General features: G+C 36.7%; 1 protein-coding gene across 2 annotated transcripts in view; it reads left to right on the top strand.

Annotated features, from left to right (window-relative positions):
- USP12 (ubiquitin specific peptidase 12) overlaps window positions 1–18,691 on the top strand; it is an 88,614-nt gene that overhangs the window by 57,850 nt on the left and 12,073 nt on the right. Inside the window, exons 3-6 of one of the 2 annotated variants that reach the window (XM_072719870.1) lie at window positions 158–371; window positions 8,844–9,073; window positions 12,646–12,722; window positions 12,830–12,913. In XM_072719870.1, coding sequence (XP_072575971.1) covers window positions 158–371; window positions 8,844–9,073; window positions 12,646–12,722; window positions 12,830–12,913 — 605 coding nt within the window. Of the gene's footprint in view, window positions 1–157; window positions 372–4,675; window positions 4,759–8,843; window positions 9,074–12,645; window positions 12,723–12,829; window positions 12,914–18,691 lie in introns of those variants that run through there. The other variant, XM_025996696.2, reaches the window with a different exon arrangement.

The raw sequence follows: 18,691 nt of genomic DNA, 5'->3' as shown, positions 1-18,691 counted from the left end.
GTCAGAGTAATTATTTCTACTCTCAGATGCCTTTTAATTTATGAGGATCATAAATTCACTGTCTTCCTTCTGTTTTTTAAACTATACACATGGAAATTCTTTCTCTTGAAAATGTGTTGCCCCAAATTTAACAAGATTTTTTTTTTTTCTATTCTAGTTTGGGAATACCTGCTACTGTAATTCAGTTCTTCAAGCACTTTATTTTTGTCGTCCATTTCGGGAAAAAGTTCTAGCATACAAGAGCCAACCTAGGAAGAAGGAGAACCTTCTTACCTGCCTAGCAGACCTCTTCCATAGTATAGCGACTCAGAAGAAGAAGGTTGGGGTCATTCCTCCTAAGAAGTTCATAACAAGATTACGGAAGGAAAATGGTAATTCTCCTACTTCTGAATGTATTTTCACATAACAGGAAGGGTAAATACAGCATATTAGAGTTCATCAAGCACTGACCAAGCGTCTTCCAAGCCTGAAGGATGTTAGCCATTGGAAAACCAAAGTTGATGTTCTTGTCTTTAAGGAAGTACTACCAGTTTAGTGAGGAGATAGTCACACAGTAATTTAATAAGGAGGTGTGATTAATGTTGGAAGTATGTTCTGCAAAGACCAAATTCTGTATGCCAGGAAATGAGAAATGATAACTTGTTTCTTTTCTTTTTCTTTTTCTTTTTCTTTTTCTTTTTCTTTTTCTTTTTCTTTTTCTTTTTCTTTTTCTTTTATTTTTCTTTTTCTCTTTCTTCTTCTTTTCTTTTTTCTTCTTTCTTTCTTTCTTTCTTTCTTTCTTTCTTTCTTTCTTTCTTTCTTTCTTTCTTTTTTTGTTGGTGCCTGCTTGGCTTTTCTATCAAGAGTGAAGTTGGTCCCCCCCCCCCCCCCCATCATGTCCTGAATTAGGGAGCAGGTTATTTCCCCCATTTTAGCCATACAAGGAGTGGAAGCCAAAAAGCTTGCCAGGGGTCGTACTTCAGGAGAGAAGCCAGAATAATAAAACTTTTTGGCTTAGGGTAGGTGGTTTTAACTCCACTCACCTCCTTTTTAAAATAGTTACTGATTAAGCCTCACTTGTTTTTTCTCCCCTAAATGTTTTTCGTCTAATGCGCATAGCAAACCCTGAAGTCAGATGTTATTACCTCACTTTACATGAGATCGTGAATGCTCAGAGTAGTTAAAATGGCTTGTCCATCTTCCTGACATCCAGATCCTATATTCTGTCTAGTGTGGTATGTTACCTCAAGAAATTTAAGTGGGATTTAAGGACCATGTAGAATGCTCGGTTTTGTTTGATTTAGGCATTTTTATCATTATAGAAATAAAATTGAGTGGTGTTTTTAGTTTGATTTGTTATCAAAAGATGCCCCCAGAAATAAGATTTGAGAGGTCTTTGAGATTGGTTATTAAACACACCATTAAATAATCCTTACCTTAACTCAGTTGGCATTGTTCATTATCCCATGAATTGAGATAAACCTGGATCATATCTAGTTTTCCAAAATGTAAGAAGACACTGAGAAAATACGGCGATAAGCTGTTGTTGAATCTGATTCACGTGTTAGAGATTTTGTTCGTTTCCACCATATTCAGATAAAAAGCAGTTAATCATTCGCTCACAAAAATACATCTTTTTGTGTTTTCCCTATAAAGGCTAAACATCTTTACTTTCTTAAATTATTGATCTGTGTAGTATCTTCTACTTTTAAGAATGCCAAATACAGCTCTGCTAGAATGTAGCTGAGTGATCCAAGTCCTCTCAGTCTTTTTGTGTGTATTGGTATGAAACTTCAAGAAGTTTGTCCTAGAAGAAAATTCACGTATGTGGTAATTGAACATGCCATCCTTTCTTGGTGATTTTTTTTTTATTTTAGCAATGTTCAGCATCAAAAACATGAAACACAAAATACATATTCTTTTTTAAAAATATTTATTCATAAGAGACACACAGAGAGAGGCAGAGACACAGGCAGAGGGAGAAGCAGGCTCCACGCAGGGAGCCTGATGTGGGACTCTATCCTGGGACTCCAGGATCAGGCCCTGAGCCAAAGGCAGATGCTCAACCATTGAGCCACCAAGGCATCTGCCACATTATTTTCTTTCAGTTAATAGTACATTTTTCTTGACCCTTATTCTTTTTTTTTTTTTTAGGATTTCTTTATTTTAGAGCACGCATAAGCATGCATGGGGGGAGGGGCACAGGGAGAGAAAGAAGGAGAGAATTTCAAGTAGACTCCCTGCTGAGTGTGGAGCTGGGTGCAGGGCCCAAATGCAGTGCCTGGTCTCACGACTCTGCCATCATGACCTGAGCCAGAAGAGTTGAACGCTTAACCAGTTGAGCCACCCAGGCACCCCTTGACCTTATTCTTCAATATATGGTATACGCTCTTAGTTTGGGCTGCTGTAACAAAACTACCATAGATTGGGAGGCCTAAACAATAGACTTGTGTTTCTTACAGTTCTGGAGGCTGAGAAATTCAAGAGTAGAGTGCTGGCAGCTTCAGTGTCTGATACAGGCTCTTTTCCTGGTTTGCAGATGGCTGCCTTCTTGCTGTGTCCCCACATGGGAAAGAGAAAGGAGCAAGCTCTCTCCTATCTCTTCTTATAAGTGTGCAGTGATTTTTTAAATTTAGATTAAGTTATGCTGAACACTGAGCTCAAGTTACTGTGTTTTGAAAGCTATGTATATGTGGCTTTATATGTTTGCTTGTCAAACCTGGGATGTCTTTACACTGTTTATTATTTTTTAATCAATATTTTCTGAAAATTTTTATGTTTAGACAGTAAATTGATGCACAATGGACTTCTTAAAACTTTTGTTCAATGAAACTGATTCCAGGATAAATACTCCAAATTATCTTCTCATAGTTTTATTTCATTTTTCTGTATCTCGGAAACAGTATTTAATGGAAAAGCATGATTATTATTTGATGTTGCTGACTTTTGTATGTTTTGAAATATAGTTTTACCTTTTGATTTTTTACTTGTCATTTTGTAGACGAGAGCATACAAATTAAAGAGGATTTAATGGGCTATCCATTGCTTTAAACTCTCCTGAGATTATGTTTGCTGGTTGTTGTTTTTTTTTTTTAAATTTCTGGAACAAATGGATGTTGCCCATTTCAGAATTTCCACCAACTTTCACTGTTGGACTATTGTTCTTAAATCAGTTTTCATCCATGGTATGCTGTAAAATTCATGTTTTATATTTTCAGTAGATATTAGCTCCAAATTGTGTTAACCACTATTACTTTATATAACTAATCATTTTGATATTACTTGGGAAGAATCTATTTTCATTTTATTAATGGATTTTTGTTTTCAAAATTTTAATTCATGTTACCTAATCATAGCATATCAGAACTGTAGCATAGTATACTTTTACAGTGTGATAACACTTGCTCCATAAGTGTGTTATCTTTGATGATGGGAAACCAGCTGAATGTTTGAATTTATTAACTATAATATATTTAGCTTCTGCTGAGTGCCAGAAACTAGTGGGTAAGATGAACAGTCATGTAATACAATGTATTATCGCCATGAAAAAAGTTAAGGCATGGAAAGGGAGTTGATATGTTAGAGAGTTGAAGTGAGAAGCCATTGGAATGTCTGAGGCAAAATCATTCTAGGGTAGAATTAAAATTGCAGCTGCCCTGAGTGCTTGAAGGACAACAAGGAAATTAATGTGGCTGGAATGGAGTTCGATGAAGATAGAAAAGGCAAGGCCTGGAGCTTGGGTGTTATTTTGAAAGCCATGGCAAGCCATGGGAGGGTGCTGAGCCAGGTGGGAGATAGGTTTCGATCTGCTTTAGGAGGGGATCACTCTGGCTGCTGAGTGGCATGGCAGTGGGAATGAGTGGGCATGGGGAGCATGATACAAGCAGGTAGACCAGCCAGGAAGCTATTGTACTAATCTAGGTAAGAAATGAAGCCCTCTCTTTTCACACTAACTTCCAATAGGCACTCTGTTATTTTAGAATAATGAAAACATAGATCGATGATCTAATTCTCTGCTAGCATTGACTCAACTTGGGGACATTTAAGGTGGGCTTCAAAGATGCATTAGCTGGCACTTGGAGGTGTGCACTCTGACTCACTGAATCTTAGCAGCATACTTGGTTCATGCTGTTGTTTTGGGACAGATTTATTCTTCTCATATCATCTAGCTATTTCAGCCCCTATCATTCATTTGGTAGGTTGTTTGTTCATTCATTCATTCATTACCTTGTTCATTCATTCATAACATGTCAAGCACATATAAATATGTGGCAGGCACTGTTCTCAGTGCTGGGGATACAGCAGTGAATGAGATAGAAAAGATCTTTATTCTCAAGAAACCTGTATGTACACAGTGATGTTTCAGGTGATGTCAAGAGATAGTAATATAAATATATAAGTATATATTTAAGTATTAGTCTTCCTTAAGTGAGGAAATAATCACAAATAACCCCTATTAGGTAGATTTGAGTAAATAATTCCCCATATTCATTACTCCTTTTTCTCCAAAAGAGCATGAAAGATTTTTTTGTGTAATAAAACCTAGGCTATTTCTGAGTTGTGAAGAACACATAACATTTTTAAGCATTGATCTAGGGTTTTTTTTTTCATTAATGTTACAGCTATATTAGGAGTTTAATAATTTATACCTTTGATATATACATTTATTAATGAAATTATCTGTCTCTCCCACTAGACTGTCAGTTCCATGATGGAGGGAACCCATTTGTTTTTGCTCACCATTGTATTCCCAGCACATAATCCAGTTCCTGGCACATAGTAGGTGCTTCCTAAATACTTGATGAATGAGTGAATGAATGAGTGATTTTGTTTAATTTACCAAAGCAACTTTGAAGAACACCTTTTCCCATTGTGCTACTTAGCAAAGAAGAAAGCAAACCAGAAGGAAACCAAGATTTTAGAAATTAAATGTAATAGTTTACAGAGATTGTCTGCAGCCACTCAGTTGATGTTGTTTTGATGTTTATGTGGTCCTGGTTGAATTTTTTAAATCTATATTGGCTAGTCATAGGCACAGCAAGATTCTGGCACATTCAGCATTTATGCAAAATGGACTATAAATTGTTTTAAATTTTTGAACAAAATGCTTAAAGAGTATTTTCTGGTTTATTTTAAATCTCATTTCCAGAGCATTCAAGTCATTTGAGGTATATCTGTGAATGTGAAGTCTTTGTTCTGTGTTAGAAGAATATCCCAAAAAAAGTTTCAAGTTTGAAAAAAAAATTTTTTTTGCACACTTTTGCTTACAAAAAAGGTAATTATTTTGAAAGACACGCATAGATGCTAAAATAATTCAACAGGAAAAATGGGACTTTTTATTAACCAGAAAATTTTTTATTTAGGTATTTTAATTTTGTAGTATATTTTCAATATTTATGGCAAAAATATATTCTTTGAAAACTTCGGTTATAAAACACTTCAGTGGAAAAGAGCCTACTTAGTTTGTGGCATTGAACCAGCATATAGAGATCCATCGCAGTGAATTGTTTGCATCTCACTTTAAGCTAGGCTGTTAGAGTGTTTATAAATTGTTTTTACCAGTCCTTTCCCATTATCTTTCCTTTTAGATTTCTCCCTGACTTTCCAATTTGTTTGTACTTTCCTTGAGCCCCCTGAACAACTCTAGCATAATTTCTTTCTAGTTCTTAGTGGACCTGGGTGGTTGTAGATTTGTGGCCTGGGGATGGATGAATACATGAGAGATGAAAAAGGGACTTCTAAGGATGTCATGTGCACTTACAGAGCTGCCCAGACACTTTTATTATTTTTTTTTTTTAAATTTTTTTTAATTTTTTATTTATTTATGATAGTCACAGAGAGAGAGAGAGAGGCAGAGACACAGGCGGAGGGAGAAGCAGGCTCCATGCACCGGGAGCCCGACGTGGGATTCGATCCCGGGTCTCCAGGATCGCGCCCTGGGTCAAAGGCAGGCGCCAAACCGCTGCGCCACCCAGGGATCCCTGCCCAGACACTTTTAAAGTGTGGTTAGTGAGGGAGTCAGAATGGACAAAAAGACCATGAATCAGCAGGTGAGGGGAAGTTGGCAGATGACCACAGAAAGAAGGAGGTTCACGGTAGCTTTTTTGACTGAGGGTGGATTTTCATATGCAAATGAAAGTATAATTGATTTAGAAGTGGCAGAAGCGAGCTAGAAAATGCCAAAGGTTGAAGAGATGGGGAGTTTAGAAAAGAAAGTGGTTTCTGGAGGAAACAACAGAAAGGGTTGAGAAAGAAGAAAAACCCAAGGATAAGGAAGGAAATGAGAAACAAGAAACGGATGAGAATAGTAGAGGATGGGAGAGTGGGTTTGGGAAGTGGATCAGTATTTTCAGGGATGAAGGATTATTGCATTGAGAGGCAAGGTGAGAGGGAATTGACTTAAATTATCCCAGCATTGGCCTAGACCAGTCCTGTGTGGGGTGGAACCATCTAACAGCTATGAGCATGACTTGGCTTGGTCTCAGGGAGATGGAGTAGACTGCCAGGAAGGGTGGGCTGTGTCACAGTGTTGGGAGTGACACATGTACTTCTGCTGGGTGTGGGGTATGGGGAATGGTGTTACAATGCTTGGATCTATCCCTTATGGGCAAAAAGCACTGGACACATAGAAGACCAAATTACAGATCAGATATGTTAAGTCCACATAGGCTAATGCAGTATCTCTTAGGACTCAGGGCTTTTATTGTTCTAAAAAGTAACATAAGGAGTTTGTTGAAGGCTAATCACATCCCTCAGGACAAGCTTACAGCAGAGAAATGAAGTGTGGCTCTAACTGCATTAATATTACTGGATTTGACTTCAAATCCAAGAAAGAGGTTAAGTAAATTGCCTGCGACATATAGGTAATTAAAAATAGAACCATCATAGGTATCCAGACAGCCTTACTCTAGTAGCTGCACCTTAAATCTGATGCTTTTTAAAGGTGTTTTTGTCACCAAGATTAAAATCATTTCTTTATTTTCTATGAATACACCGCCCAAATCCACATCTTCACTTGTTCCCATTCTGTTTGTAGAATAAGTTTGCAAAGAAAGATGGTATTCCATTTTACAGGCTGGAAAATCAAGGCCTTTTTGATTACCATGAGGTTGAACATTTTCCCATGTTTCTTAACCTTTTGAATTTTGTTTCTATAAATTGTTGATTTCACATCCCTTCCATACTTTGTATTTTCTTTTTATATAAGCTCTTTATGTATTAACAATGTTAATAGTTTTTTTTTTTAAGATTTTATTTATTTACTCATGAGATACACACACAGAGAGAGAGAGAGAGAGAGAGAGAGAGAGAGAGAGAGAGAGGCAGAGGCAGAGACAGGCAGAGGGAGGAGCAGGCTCCATGCAGAGAGCCCGACGTGGGACTCGATCCCAGGTCTCCAGGATCATGCCCTGTGCTGAAGGTGGCAGTAAACCGCTGGGCCACCGGGGCTGCCCTTAATAGTTTTTTAAAAAACTTTTTCATTGATTTCTAATGCACAGAACTTAATTTTATGCAGTAATAACTGTAACTCTTTTAAAATGTAATTTTTTTAAACATTAGTCTTTCTATAAGTTTTATTCCTAGTTGTATTATTTTACTTAAAAAAAATGTCAACTGGGAATCCCTGGGTGGCGCAGCGGTTTGGTGCCTGCCTTTGGCCCAGGGCGCGATCCTGAAGACCCGGGATTGAATCCCACGTCGGGCTCCCAGTGCATGGAGCCTGCTTCTCCCTCTGCCGGTGTCTCTGCCTCTCTCTCTCTCTCTCTCTCTGTGACTATCATAAATAAATAAAAATTAAAAAAAAAATGTTAACTGTAATCTTTCTGGAATTTATTAAATGTGCATCAAGGATCTAAAGATAAACATTTTCTGACTAGGTAATTTTCTCCATGGGTTTGATGACTAAGCCACAGGTGCCCTTGTGTGGGTGGGTCACCCTGGGATGCTGTTCTGTATGCAGTTTGTGGAGTCAGACTGCCGGGTTTGTGTCCTGGGCCTGCCACTTTCTGGCAATAGGACTTTCCCTCTCTGATCCTGTTCCCTCATTTGGAAGATAATAACAGTGTCGCAGAGTGTTAAAAAGATCAAAGAGGATACTGCCTATGAAGTCTTTACCTTTCAGTTTTAGGTTGTGTCATGTCAGGTGCAGGGTATAAAGCCCTTCATGTTAGTGACTGTTTTTCCATTATATTCATTGATTTTATATAGTTAACAGGGGAACATTTCATAGAGTTGTAAAATCTCACATTTTAGAGATTATTTGGCTTGAATAGATAATTTGTGATACCTTTTTGATTCCTACTGCAGATCAAGGTCACCTGGAGACACTTTGAAAAGTCCCAGCTTATAGGCCTCACCTTTGACTGAATCCCTAGAAGGCATGACCCAGTCATTATCATTTCAACAGACTTTCTATGTAGCTCTTACAAAATTGGCTTTGCATTTGCAAAAGGTTGTCTAGCTTCTGTTTTAAAACTTGCTGTGTCAAATAAATATATACATAAAAAAATAAACTTGCCATATTATAATCTTTGTGGAATAATAAGATGAGCTAATAAAAAGCAATTGTTTCTGATCTCTTCCATAATATCCTCATTCCATTATATGTATGAGGATAGGATTTGTTTTGCCCTTTTCTTGTGGATTACTTAGTATTGTTGCTTTAAAATGAGGATTCACATTCATCTTATCTGTATTTTCTCCCAGTTTAGTCATACTTTTATGTGAAAGGTAATCTATTTCTTGTATATGACTAACAATACCAATCGGTTGAACTTAGTTCTGATAGAATACTAGATATTTAAGTTTAGTTTTAATGAAGTTACTAATTCTAAGGTAAATCTCTAATATATTTTTATTTTTAGAACTTTTTGACAACTACATGCAACAAGATGCCCATGAATTCTTAAATTACCTTCTAAATACAATTGCCGATATTTTACAAGAAGAGAGAAAGCAAGAAAAACAAAATGGCCGTTTACCTAACGGTAATATTGACAGTGAGAACAACAACAGCACACCAGACCCAACGTGGGTTCATGAGATTTTTCAGGGAACATTGACAAATGAAACCCGATGTCTTACTTGTGAAACTGTAAGTATGTCATAAAATTTTGTGTAGAGCAGACTTAACTCATTTTTATTAAAAGCTTTTTGAGGATGAGTATGAGAGAAGGTTGTAATTTCTTAGGTGTAGTATAAATGGATTATTAAAGATGAACTTGTCAGTTGAAAGGACTCTCTGTATATCTTTTTTAATGCCACTTATTAGTAGTGAATACCTGAGGTGACAGAAAAATACTGCAGTTTGGACCACAAGTTGGCCTTTGAACAACAGGGGTTCGAACTGTGTGGGTCCACTTATTTGTAGATTTATATATAGTGTATATATATATATAGTATATATATGTATAGTATATATACTATATAGTATATATATGTATAGTATATATATATATAGTATATATATAGTATATATAGTATATATAGTAATACATATTACTATAAATGTATTTTCTTTATGATTTTCTCAATATTTTCTCTAGCTGACTTTATTGTGATACATACTATGATACATATACAGAATGTGTGTTAATTGAGTATGTTATTGGTAAGGCTTCTGGCCAACAGAGGCTATTAGTAGTTAGCTTTTTGAAGAGTCAGTCTTAATATACGATTTCTGACTGCAGGGAAGAGGGTAGGAGGTTTTGGCACCCCTAACCCCTGCATTGTTCAAGAGTCAATTGTATTTTATTTTGTTTCAGTATAAAAGCCCATGGAGCCATGTTCTGGAAATTATATGTCTTTGTCTTTTTAAGCTCATAAGAAATTTACAGGTCAGGGAGGTACATGAATTTATTTTCCCTTTCTCTACAATTATGTTTATTGCTGGAATAAAAACTAAAGCATGCTGTGTACACTCAACTAAGGGAAACCGCATACTTGTTGGGTACTTTGTAAGGATGAGCAGTAGGGAAGAAGCTTGAAAATGGATTTTATGTGGGATCAGATAACCCGATCCTTTTGTTTTATCATTACCTGGTTACCTCATTTCTCATTTGAGGAATGAAAGATCAGGCATCTGTTTTTCAATTTTGCCAATGGAACCAACAGTGCCCTTTATAGTGTTTCTTACCCTTCATACAGAATCCACTTTAGAGTTTAGTAGTTTGCATTGCATCTAGTTGTTTTCTTTAGCCTCCTTTAATCTGGAACATAGTTTTTTGGTTTTTGTTTTTGTCTTCTGTGATACCTACATTTTTAAGAATATGTCCTTTTTAAAAAAAATTAACATTTCACATACTGAGTTTGTCTAATGTTTCCTTCTGCTTACATCCAGGTATGCATTCTTGGCTGCAGTGATTCAGTTACTGTTGTATCTTTCTCAGGGTTTCACACCTGGCACACTATCCATCTGCCTCTCATTGGTGAAATTAATTTTGATCTCCCATTCAAGGTGTTGTTCGGTGTCTCTAGTTGATAATGACTGGTTCTTTTGTCCTGGTAACTAGTAGCCAGTCAGTGGGGAGACACAAATACCTTGTTCATCAGAATCTCCCCTAGGATTTAGCATCCACTGAGGATTTTTGCCTAATCCAGTCATTACTATGATGATGGTTTTATGACTAGTTCTTAATAGCATAGGTGAATAGCATTGCCCATTGGGAAAGAGAGTCCACAAGCAAGAAAAGTAAGACATATTTTGTGGATGTTTGGAAGAATAATATAATTACTTGTTTGACATAATTACTTGTTTGACTGAATCAGATAAATATTCACTAGTGGAGACTAATAAACTATTCTTTTTTTAAGTAATAGATGTAAGAAAAATTGAGTGGGAAGTACAGAAAGTTCCCAAATATCTCCTGTCTTCCACTTTCCCTTATAATTTCTTGATTAATGAGGTACATTAATTGCAGTTGATGGGCCAATCATGATACATTATTAACTAAAATCTGTAATTCATATATTTTTTTAAGATTTTATGAGAGAGAGAGAAGCAGGCTCTATGCAGGGAGCCCAATGTGGGACTTGATCCCTGGTTTGCAGGGTCATGCCCTGGGCCGAAGGCAGGAGCTCAACCACTGAACCACCCAGTTGTCCCTGTAATTCATATTGAAGTCACTCTTGGGGTTGTCTGTTCTGTGGTTCCGTTTGTTGTGACAAATGTATAATGACATGTATCTATGGTTATAGTATCTTAATTTGATTTACCTAAAAATCCTCTCTGTTTCACAAAGTCATCCCTCCTTCCTCCCCAAATTCCTGGCAACCACTAATGCCTTGATAGCTTTGACTTTTCCAGAATGTCATATAGTTAGAATCATAGAATATGAGGCCTTTTCAGATGGTCTTCTTTCACATGTGTATTTAAAGTACTTCCATGTCTTTTTGTAGCTTTGTAGCTCATTTCTTTTTATCACTTAATTATATTTCATTTAGTTTTGTTTAGGTATTTACGTACCAATTATGCCAGGTAGAAGATGAATAGAGGTTGGCAGAAGATGAACAGGACGTAGATTCTGATCTCAGGATGCTCATAGGGTAGTGCAGGCTGGTCAACAAGATAGGCAATTCCAGTACAATATGTTATGGTTCAGGTAAGCACAAGAGTCCGTGGGAGTCAGAGGATAGTAGAGCTGACCTATCCAGGTGGGAGTGGGAAGGATTTTTGAAGGTTCAGAGTGGGCTTCTTGGAGAAAACAGTGTTTATATGGCAGATTTTAGTATTGTAGTTGTTAATATCCCAGTTGGTAGGAGGGCTGGGTTGCTGTAATAGCACCCTTTTCTTGTGTTCTTCTGTTGTATAATGCTTTCTTCTGGTCTCACTTCACCGAATCTTTTGAGACCCAGATCACTTACCTTGTGGTATCACTAGACCTTGTGCACATGGTACTCCTAGCTACTCTTATTTACGGAAGTACATAATACATTCAGCCATGTAATCTGTCACAAATTAATGATACTGAGCTTATAAAACTGATGCACTATTGAAGTAGGAACACATTTGCTATGCTAGGTGTATAGCCATTATGGGTGAGAGGCACAGTCAGAGATCTGTTGCATGCTCACCTTAAGCATTGAAGGAAATTTGATGCCTGAAGTTCTGTCCTAATCCAATTCCAATGAATAAGTAATGACATGAAATTTTTTTTATCAGATGATTAACCCATAATTCAAACAGAACTTTATGTTAGATTTTTTTTTTTGAGAAAGATTAAAGAAGGCCACCAATGAGGAATATAATTTGGCATTATAGGCTAAATTATTTCCTTGAATGATAACACAGGTGTCATGCCCTTTGCCAGGCATCCCCATTCAGTCTTAGCCTATTTTTTTTTTAAAGAATTAGTATATATGGGCAGTTTGTTTCATGCTTTACAATAATACCAAGGTTTTGGAAAGTAGTGGGATTTCACATCATAGCTTTTGCCAGTAAGGGAAATAAGTCACAGATGTACTTTGCTGTTTAACCTGTACATATGACGAGAGTCATTCATTCAGTGTCCTTTTGGATAATCCCAACCAAGTAGATTTCTTTGGAACTTGGGGAAAAAGAATTCTAATGTACTTACAACTAATAATAGAATGCATTTAATTCTGTCATTTCAGAGCAGTGATTTACTGATATTTAAAGAAATCAAAGGTAATTCCCTATTTTTACAGATAAGCAGCAAAGATGAAGATTTTTTAGACCTTTCTGTTGACGTGGAACAAAACACATCGATCACTCACTGCTTAAGGTAATGGTAGAGTTACTTATTTTGAAATTTAATAAATATCTTTGGCTTAAAGTATTTTTAAATGGATACATGGTTTTCTGATACAGTTTATTTTGAATTTTACACAGGGGTTTTAGCAACACAGAAACTCTGTGCAGTGAATACAAATATTACTGTGAAGAATGTCGCAGCAAACAGGAAGCACACAAACGGTAATTTAGTATTTTTAAATTTTTTAGTGATTCTCTGACAGTAGGTGTTGTAGATGGGCCTTTCTAGCTAAAAGTGATATGTGAAAATTTACATTGAGTAAAAATTCTTAATTTTATCATTAAATAATTAAGACCCACTAAGTTATTATTGCTAGACAAACAATATTCAACTCTGCATCCTCAGGTGATTTTCTACACTTAATAAAAGTTGCTTAAGAATCATAAACCAATACAGTTAAAATACTTAACTTTGAAGCTTGCCTGCTTATGTAAACTTTTTTCTTGGTAAGGTGAGATAAGGGGAAAAATACTTTCCTCACCCCCTACCCTAACTTCTGCTGTTCCTACAAAGGATCTTGTATCTTCTCTTCTTTGGTATCACAGAATGGAATCATCACCATTGTTCTTGTTATTTTACTTTTTGTTTTGAAACAATCTCAAGATCAAAGAAAAATTGTATGTATAGTACCAAGAATGCTTTTTTACCCAGAAGCATTTGAAAGTACGGTCCTGATATGATGTCCTGTGATCCTGGACAGTTGAGTGGCTATTTCCTACCAACAAGCTATTTCCTCTTGCCATATTCACCCACATGGGGAAAGTAACATCAATATGTTACTGTTCTTATAGTGCTTATTTATTAGCACAGATGCCCCAGTAATGTCTTTCATAGAAAAAATGTATCCAGTCCAGAAACACACATTACATTTAGTTTTCATGTCTCTTTAGTGTTTTTACATTTGAAACAGTCTTTTCTTGACTTTAAAAATTTGCACATCCTATTACTGGTGTTTTTATCCTTTGAACATTTGATTAAGGTGATGTCTCCCAGAGTTCTTCACTGTTAAGCTAGTTTGCCCATTTATAGAATTCATAAGTATTTTGTGTGGAGCTGTTTTGAGATTGTAAATATACCCATTCCTCATCAGACTTATATATATATATAATTTTTTTTTTTATTTTGTAACTCTCAGCATGGAGTCAAGGATTTTTTTTCTTCAGTGGATTATGATCCATTTCCATTCTTATTTTCATGTGCGAATTATCCCAGCTTTGGCAGTGGGAGCCCCTTCAAGCTGGCACCTGTCTTTTTGACACGCCCCATCATTCTCAAGTGCTTCTTTACTTTCTGGCACAAACAAGACCAGGCTCATTTGGTACTTCCTTGCCCCCACTCTGGTACCAGCCATTTATCCAAGGAGGCCTGGTTTCTTTTAGGAGGAGAATGAGGTTTAGAAAGCAGGACTTTGGTATAGATGTACTCACTGATACTGAGATATCTATGCTCCTGAGCCCCCTTAGTGGACAGAGCTGGATGGTGTGTGTACATATATATGTACTATACATATGCTTACATCCATACCTGTTTATCTTGCCTACTGATCTATCTATCCATATTGAAAAACCATGAAGTCAAAATTAAATCCCCAGTTTCAGCGACAGCATAGGTATCATTTCTAGTTTTCTTTTCTTTTTTTTTTTTTTTTTAAGATTTTATTTATTCATGAGAGAGAGAGAGGGAGGCAGAGACATAGGCAGAGGGAGAAGCAGGCTCCATGCAGGGAGTCTCATGTGGGACTCGATCCGGGGACTCCAGAATCACGCCCTGGGCAGAAGGCAGGCAGTAAACCACTGAGCCACCCAGGGATCCCTAGTTTTTCCTTTTTAGTGTTGGTAATTTCCTTCTACATTTTCACACAGGTTTTAGAGTATTTCTGTAGGATAAGTTGTTTGGAAAGACAGCAATAGAGAAAATTATCTATTTTCTACTAGGATCTAGTGTTAGCCTTTCTGGTAACTTCCGTTGAGATATTGGGCAAGCCATTTAATCTTTCTGGGTCTCACTTGGATTAGTTGACATCTAAGATCCCTACCAGCTGTAAAAGTCTATAGTTTCTAGTCTCAGAATAACAGAATAAGATTGTGTTGGATATGCAGATTGTAGTTCTTATTAAAGAAACAAAAATCAGTTTGACTTTAAAAGTTTTTAGTTTGGGGGCCCCTGAGTGGCTCATTCAGTTAAGTGTCCGACTCTTGATTTGGACTCAGGTCATGATCTTAGGGTCATAAGACCAGCCCTGCCTTGTGGAGCCCGCTTAGAATTCTTCTCTCCCTCTCCCTTCGCCCCTATCCCCCTCTCCTGTTCTGGCATGGTCTCTCTCTATTTAGGATGGAGGGATGGATGGATGGTTTTGGTCTGAAGGACAGAAGCCACACGATCATCTCAGTGGATAGAGAAAAAACATTTGACAACATTCAGCACCTGTCCATGATAAAAAAACACTCAACAAACTAGGACTAGAAGGAACATACCTTAACATAAAGAGGGCCATCTGTGACAAGCCCATAGCTAACATTATCCCCAGTGGTGAAAAACTGAAGAGCTTTTTTTCCCTCAGGATCAGAAACAAGACAAGGATGTACCTAGTGTTGCCACTTTTATTCAGCATAGTATTGGAGGTCCTGAGCAGAGCAGTTAGGCAAGAATAAGAAATAAAAGTCATCCAGATGAGAAAGGAAGAAGTCAGATTATCTCTGTTCACAGATGATACAGTCTTATATACAGAAAACCTTATATACAGATTAAACAACAGCAACAAAAAATTAGAATAAGTTCAGCAGAGGTGCAGATACAGTGGACATGTGAAAGTCTGTTGCGTTTCTGTACACTAACAGTGAACAATCTAAAAAAGAAAGTTAAACAAAATAATCCCACTTACAATAGCACCAAAAAAGATTAAAATACTTAGAAGTTGATTTAATTCAGGAGGCTAAAGACTTGTACACAGAAAACTATAAAATATTGCTGAAAGAAATTAAAAAAGATACATACAAATAATGGAAAAGGGATCCTATGTTTATGGATTGGAAGACTTAATATTGTTTAAATGGTCATACTTCCCAAAGCAGACCATAGATTCAGTTTAATCTCTACCAAAATCTCAATGGCATTTTTTGATGAAATAGGGAAAAAAAAACATCCAAATTCACATGGGAAATCTTAGAAAGGATTTTTAAAGCCAAAACAATACCGAAAGAAAAACAAAGCTGGAGGCCTCCTACTTTCTAACTTGAAAACATATTACAGAGCTACAGTAGTTAAAACGGTGTGGTACTATAGATAAAGACAAACATGTAGACCAACGGAACAGAATAGAGAACCCAGAAATAAACCCTCACTTACATGGTCAGGTGATCTACAAGTATGCCAAGGAAAAGTATAGTTTCTTCAACAAATGTTTTGGAAACACTGATATCCATATGCAAAAGAATGAAATTGGACTCTTACACCATACACAAAACTTAATTCAAAATGGATTAAAGATCTAAACATAAGACCTGAACTATAAAACTCCTAGAAAAAAACATGGGGGAAAATCTTCCTGCCATTGAATTAGACAGTCATTTTTAAAATATGACACCAAAAGCACAAGCAACAAAGGCAAAAATAGACAGATGGGACTATATCAAACTTAAAAATTTATGCATGACAAAAAAAATTAACAGTGAAAAGGCATGAATGGGAGAAAATATTTGAGAACCAATATGTGATAAGAGATTAATATCCAAAATATAGAAAGAACTCTTACAACTCAACACCATAAACCAACCACCCAATTTAAAAATGGGCGAAAAACTCGAATAAACATTTCTCCAAAGAAGATAAACAAATGGCCAACAAGCATATGAAAAGATATTTAATGCCACTAATCATCAGGGAACTGCCAGTTAGAATTACAGTGAGGTATCACGTCACACTATTAGGATGACCACGTCAGAAAAAGAGAAAATAATGTGTTGGTAAAGATGTGGAGAAATTGGAACCTTGTACCCTGTTGGTGGGAATGTAAAGTGGTGTAGCTGCTTTGGAAAACAATATGGAGGTTCCTCAAAATATTAAAAACAATTTACCACATGACCCAGCATTCCTACTTCTACATATATATCCAAAAGAATTAGAAATAGAGTATTAAAGAGATTATATGCAGTCTTGTGTTTATTGCTACATTGTTTACAATAACCAAGAGGTGGAAACAACTTAAATGTCCATCAACAGATGAAAGGATAAAATGTAGGATGAACATCTAGTGGGGTATTATTCAGCCTTCAAGGAGAAGGAAAGTTTGTCATATGCAACATGGATGGGTCTTGAGCATATTATGATAAGTGAAATAAGCTAATCACAAAAAGGCAAATTCTGTGTGATTCCAGTTACATGGGGAATCTTTAGTGACATTTTTAGTAACCAAGTGAAATGATGGTTGCCAGGATCTAAGGGGAAGGGGAAAAGGGGAGTTGTTCAGTGGGTGTAGAGTTTCATTTTGCAAGATGAAAAATTTCTAGAGATCTGTTGTGCAACAGTGTGCTTTGTCGGGAACACTAGTATACATCTAGAAAGGGTTAAGATGGTAAAGTTTATGTTATGTGTGTTTTAACCACAGAAAAATGCATATGGTTTGGTCTTCATTCAGAATATATCTGTTTGTATTAAGGTAAAGACAATGTCTTCAAAACCAAAGGTTTCAGTCTTGGAATACCAAAGAACGATTTCTGGAAATGTTACCATAAAATAAATATTCCATGATCAATTGAATTTGCTATATAATAAAGTTTCCTCTTCATTATTTATTCATGCTTCATATTATAGACTCTGAGGAGACCCTCAGAATAGATAAATAAATAATAGATAAATAGATAATAGATAAATAAATTTATCTTTTTATCTAGCTATATACAGAATTTACCTGCACATAGCCTAGACTCCTTTTTATATAGCACACCTTTTGAACTATATATAGCACAGTGCAGGAAAAATACCAGCTTAGTAAATGTAGGTAAAACAACCATAAGCTGTCCAATGGGTGGATAAAGCATATGGGTAAAGCTTGGTAAATGTAGGTGAAACAACCATAAGCTGTCCAATGGGTGGATAAAGCATATGGGTAAAAGCGAAGTGATGTCCCTGGGGAACTGAAATGAGAGGATTTGATGGCTTTGTTTCAGGTGGTGTTTTCCTGTCATCTGGGCATTGGGGTGGGATTGGTGCTGGAGTGGTGCTCCTCTGTCCCTCCTCTCTGTCTTAGATGGGGATCTGATCATGAGTGGCTGGACTGGGAGTTGAGCCAACCTGACTGATTTTCTGCTACACATCCTTCCTCTCTTCACTCCTTGCTCCCTTGATGCCATCTTTAGCCTAACCCACTTCCAGGCCCAGTGCTTTCTGTATGAGGCATTGGGGAAGACTTCTGCAGTGCCCAGGCCACTCAGCATCAAGTTATCGTGGCCACTGTCTCTGCTGCCCTGATGTAGTAATTGAGATTCTTATTTCTGAGGGCAAGTTCTTCCCATTTGCTCCATTTTCATAACTAGATCCATATCTTACTCTTCCATGTGCAGGTCCTACTCATGGTTAGTGTCATGTCAGCAGTGAGTATTTTGTCGCCACATTGTAGTCAACATCCCCAACCACCCCTGGCACACATACCCTGCCTCAGTCCTTTGAGACTGCTGGAACACAACACTGTAGACTGGGGGGATTATAAACAGCAGAAATGTATTAGGATTCTGGAGGCTAGCAGTCCAAAATCTTCAGGAGAAATATGCTATGCTAATATTTTAAGATGCTTGTTACATATTTATTATTACTTTGCTAAAATATAAAGGAATCTTCCCATTTTTACAGTTATTAGTCTTTAGAAAAAACATGAGGAAAAAAATCATCATTCTATCTAGTAGAACTGTTATATCATCACCAGGTGAGGTTTGTATGTTGGAAAA

The sequence above is a fragment of the Vulpes vulpes genome, chromosome 9 (assembly GCF_048418805.1).
Source record: "Vulpes vulpes isolate BD-2025 chromosome 9, VulVul3, whole genome shotgun sequence".
Taxonomy (NCBI): Eukaryota; Metazoa; Chordata; class Mammalia; order Carnivora; family Canidae; genus Vulpes; species Vulpes vulpes.
This window is presented reverse-complemented; position numbering and strand designations above follow the sequence as displayed.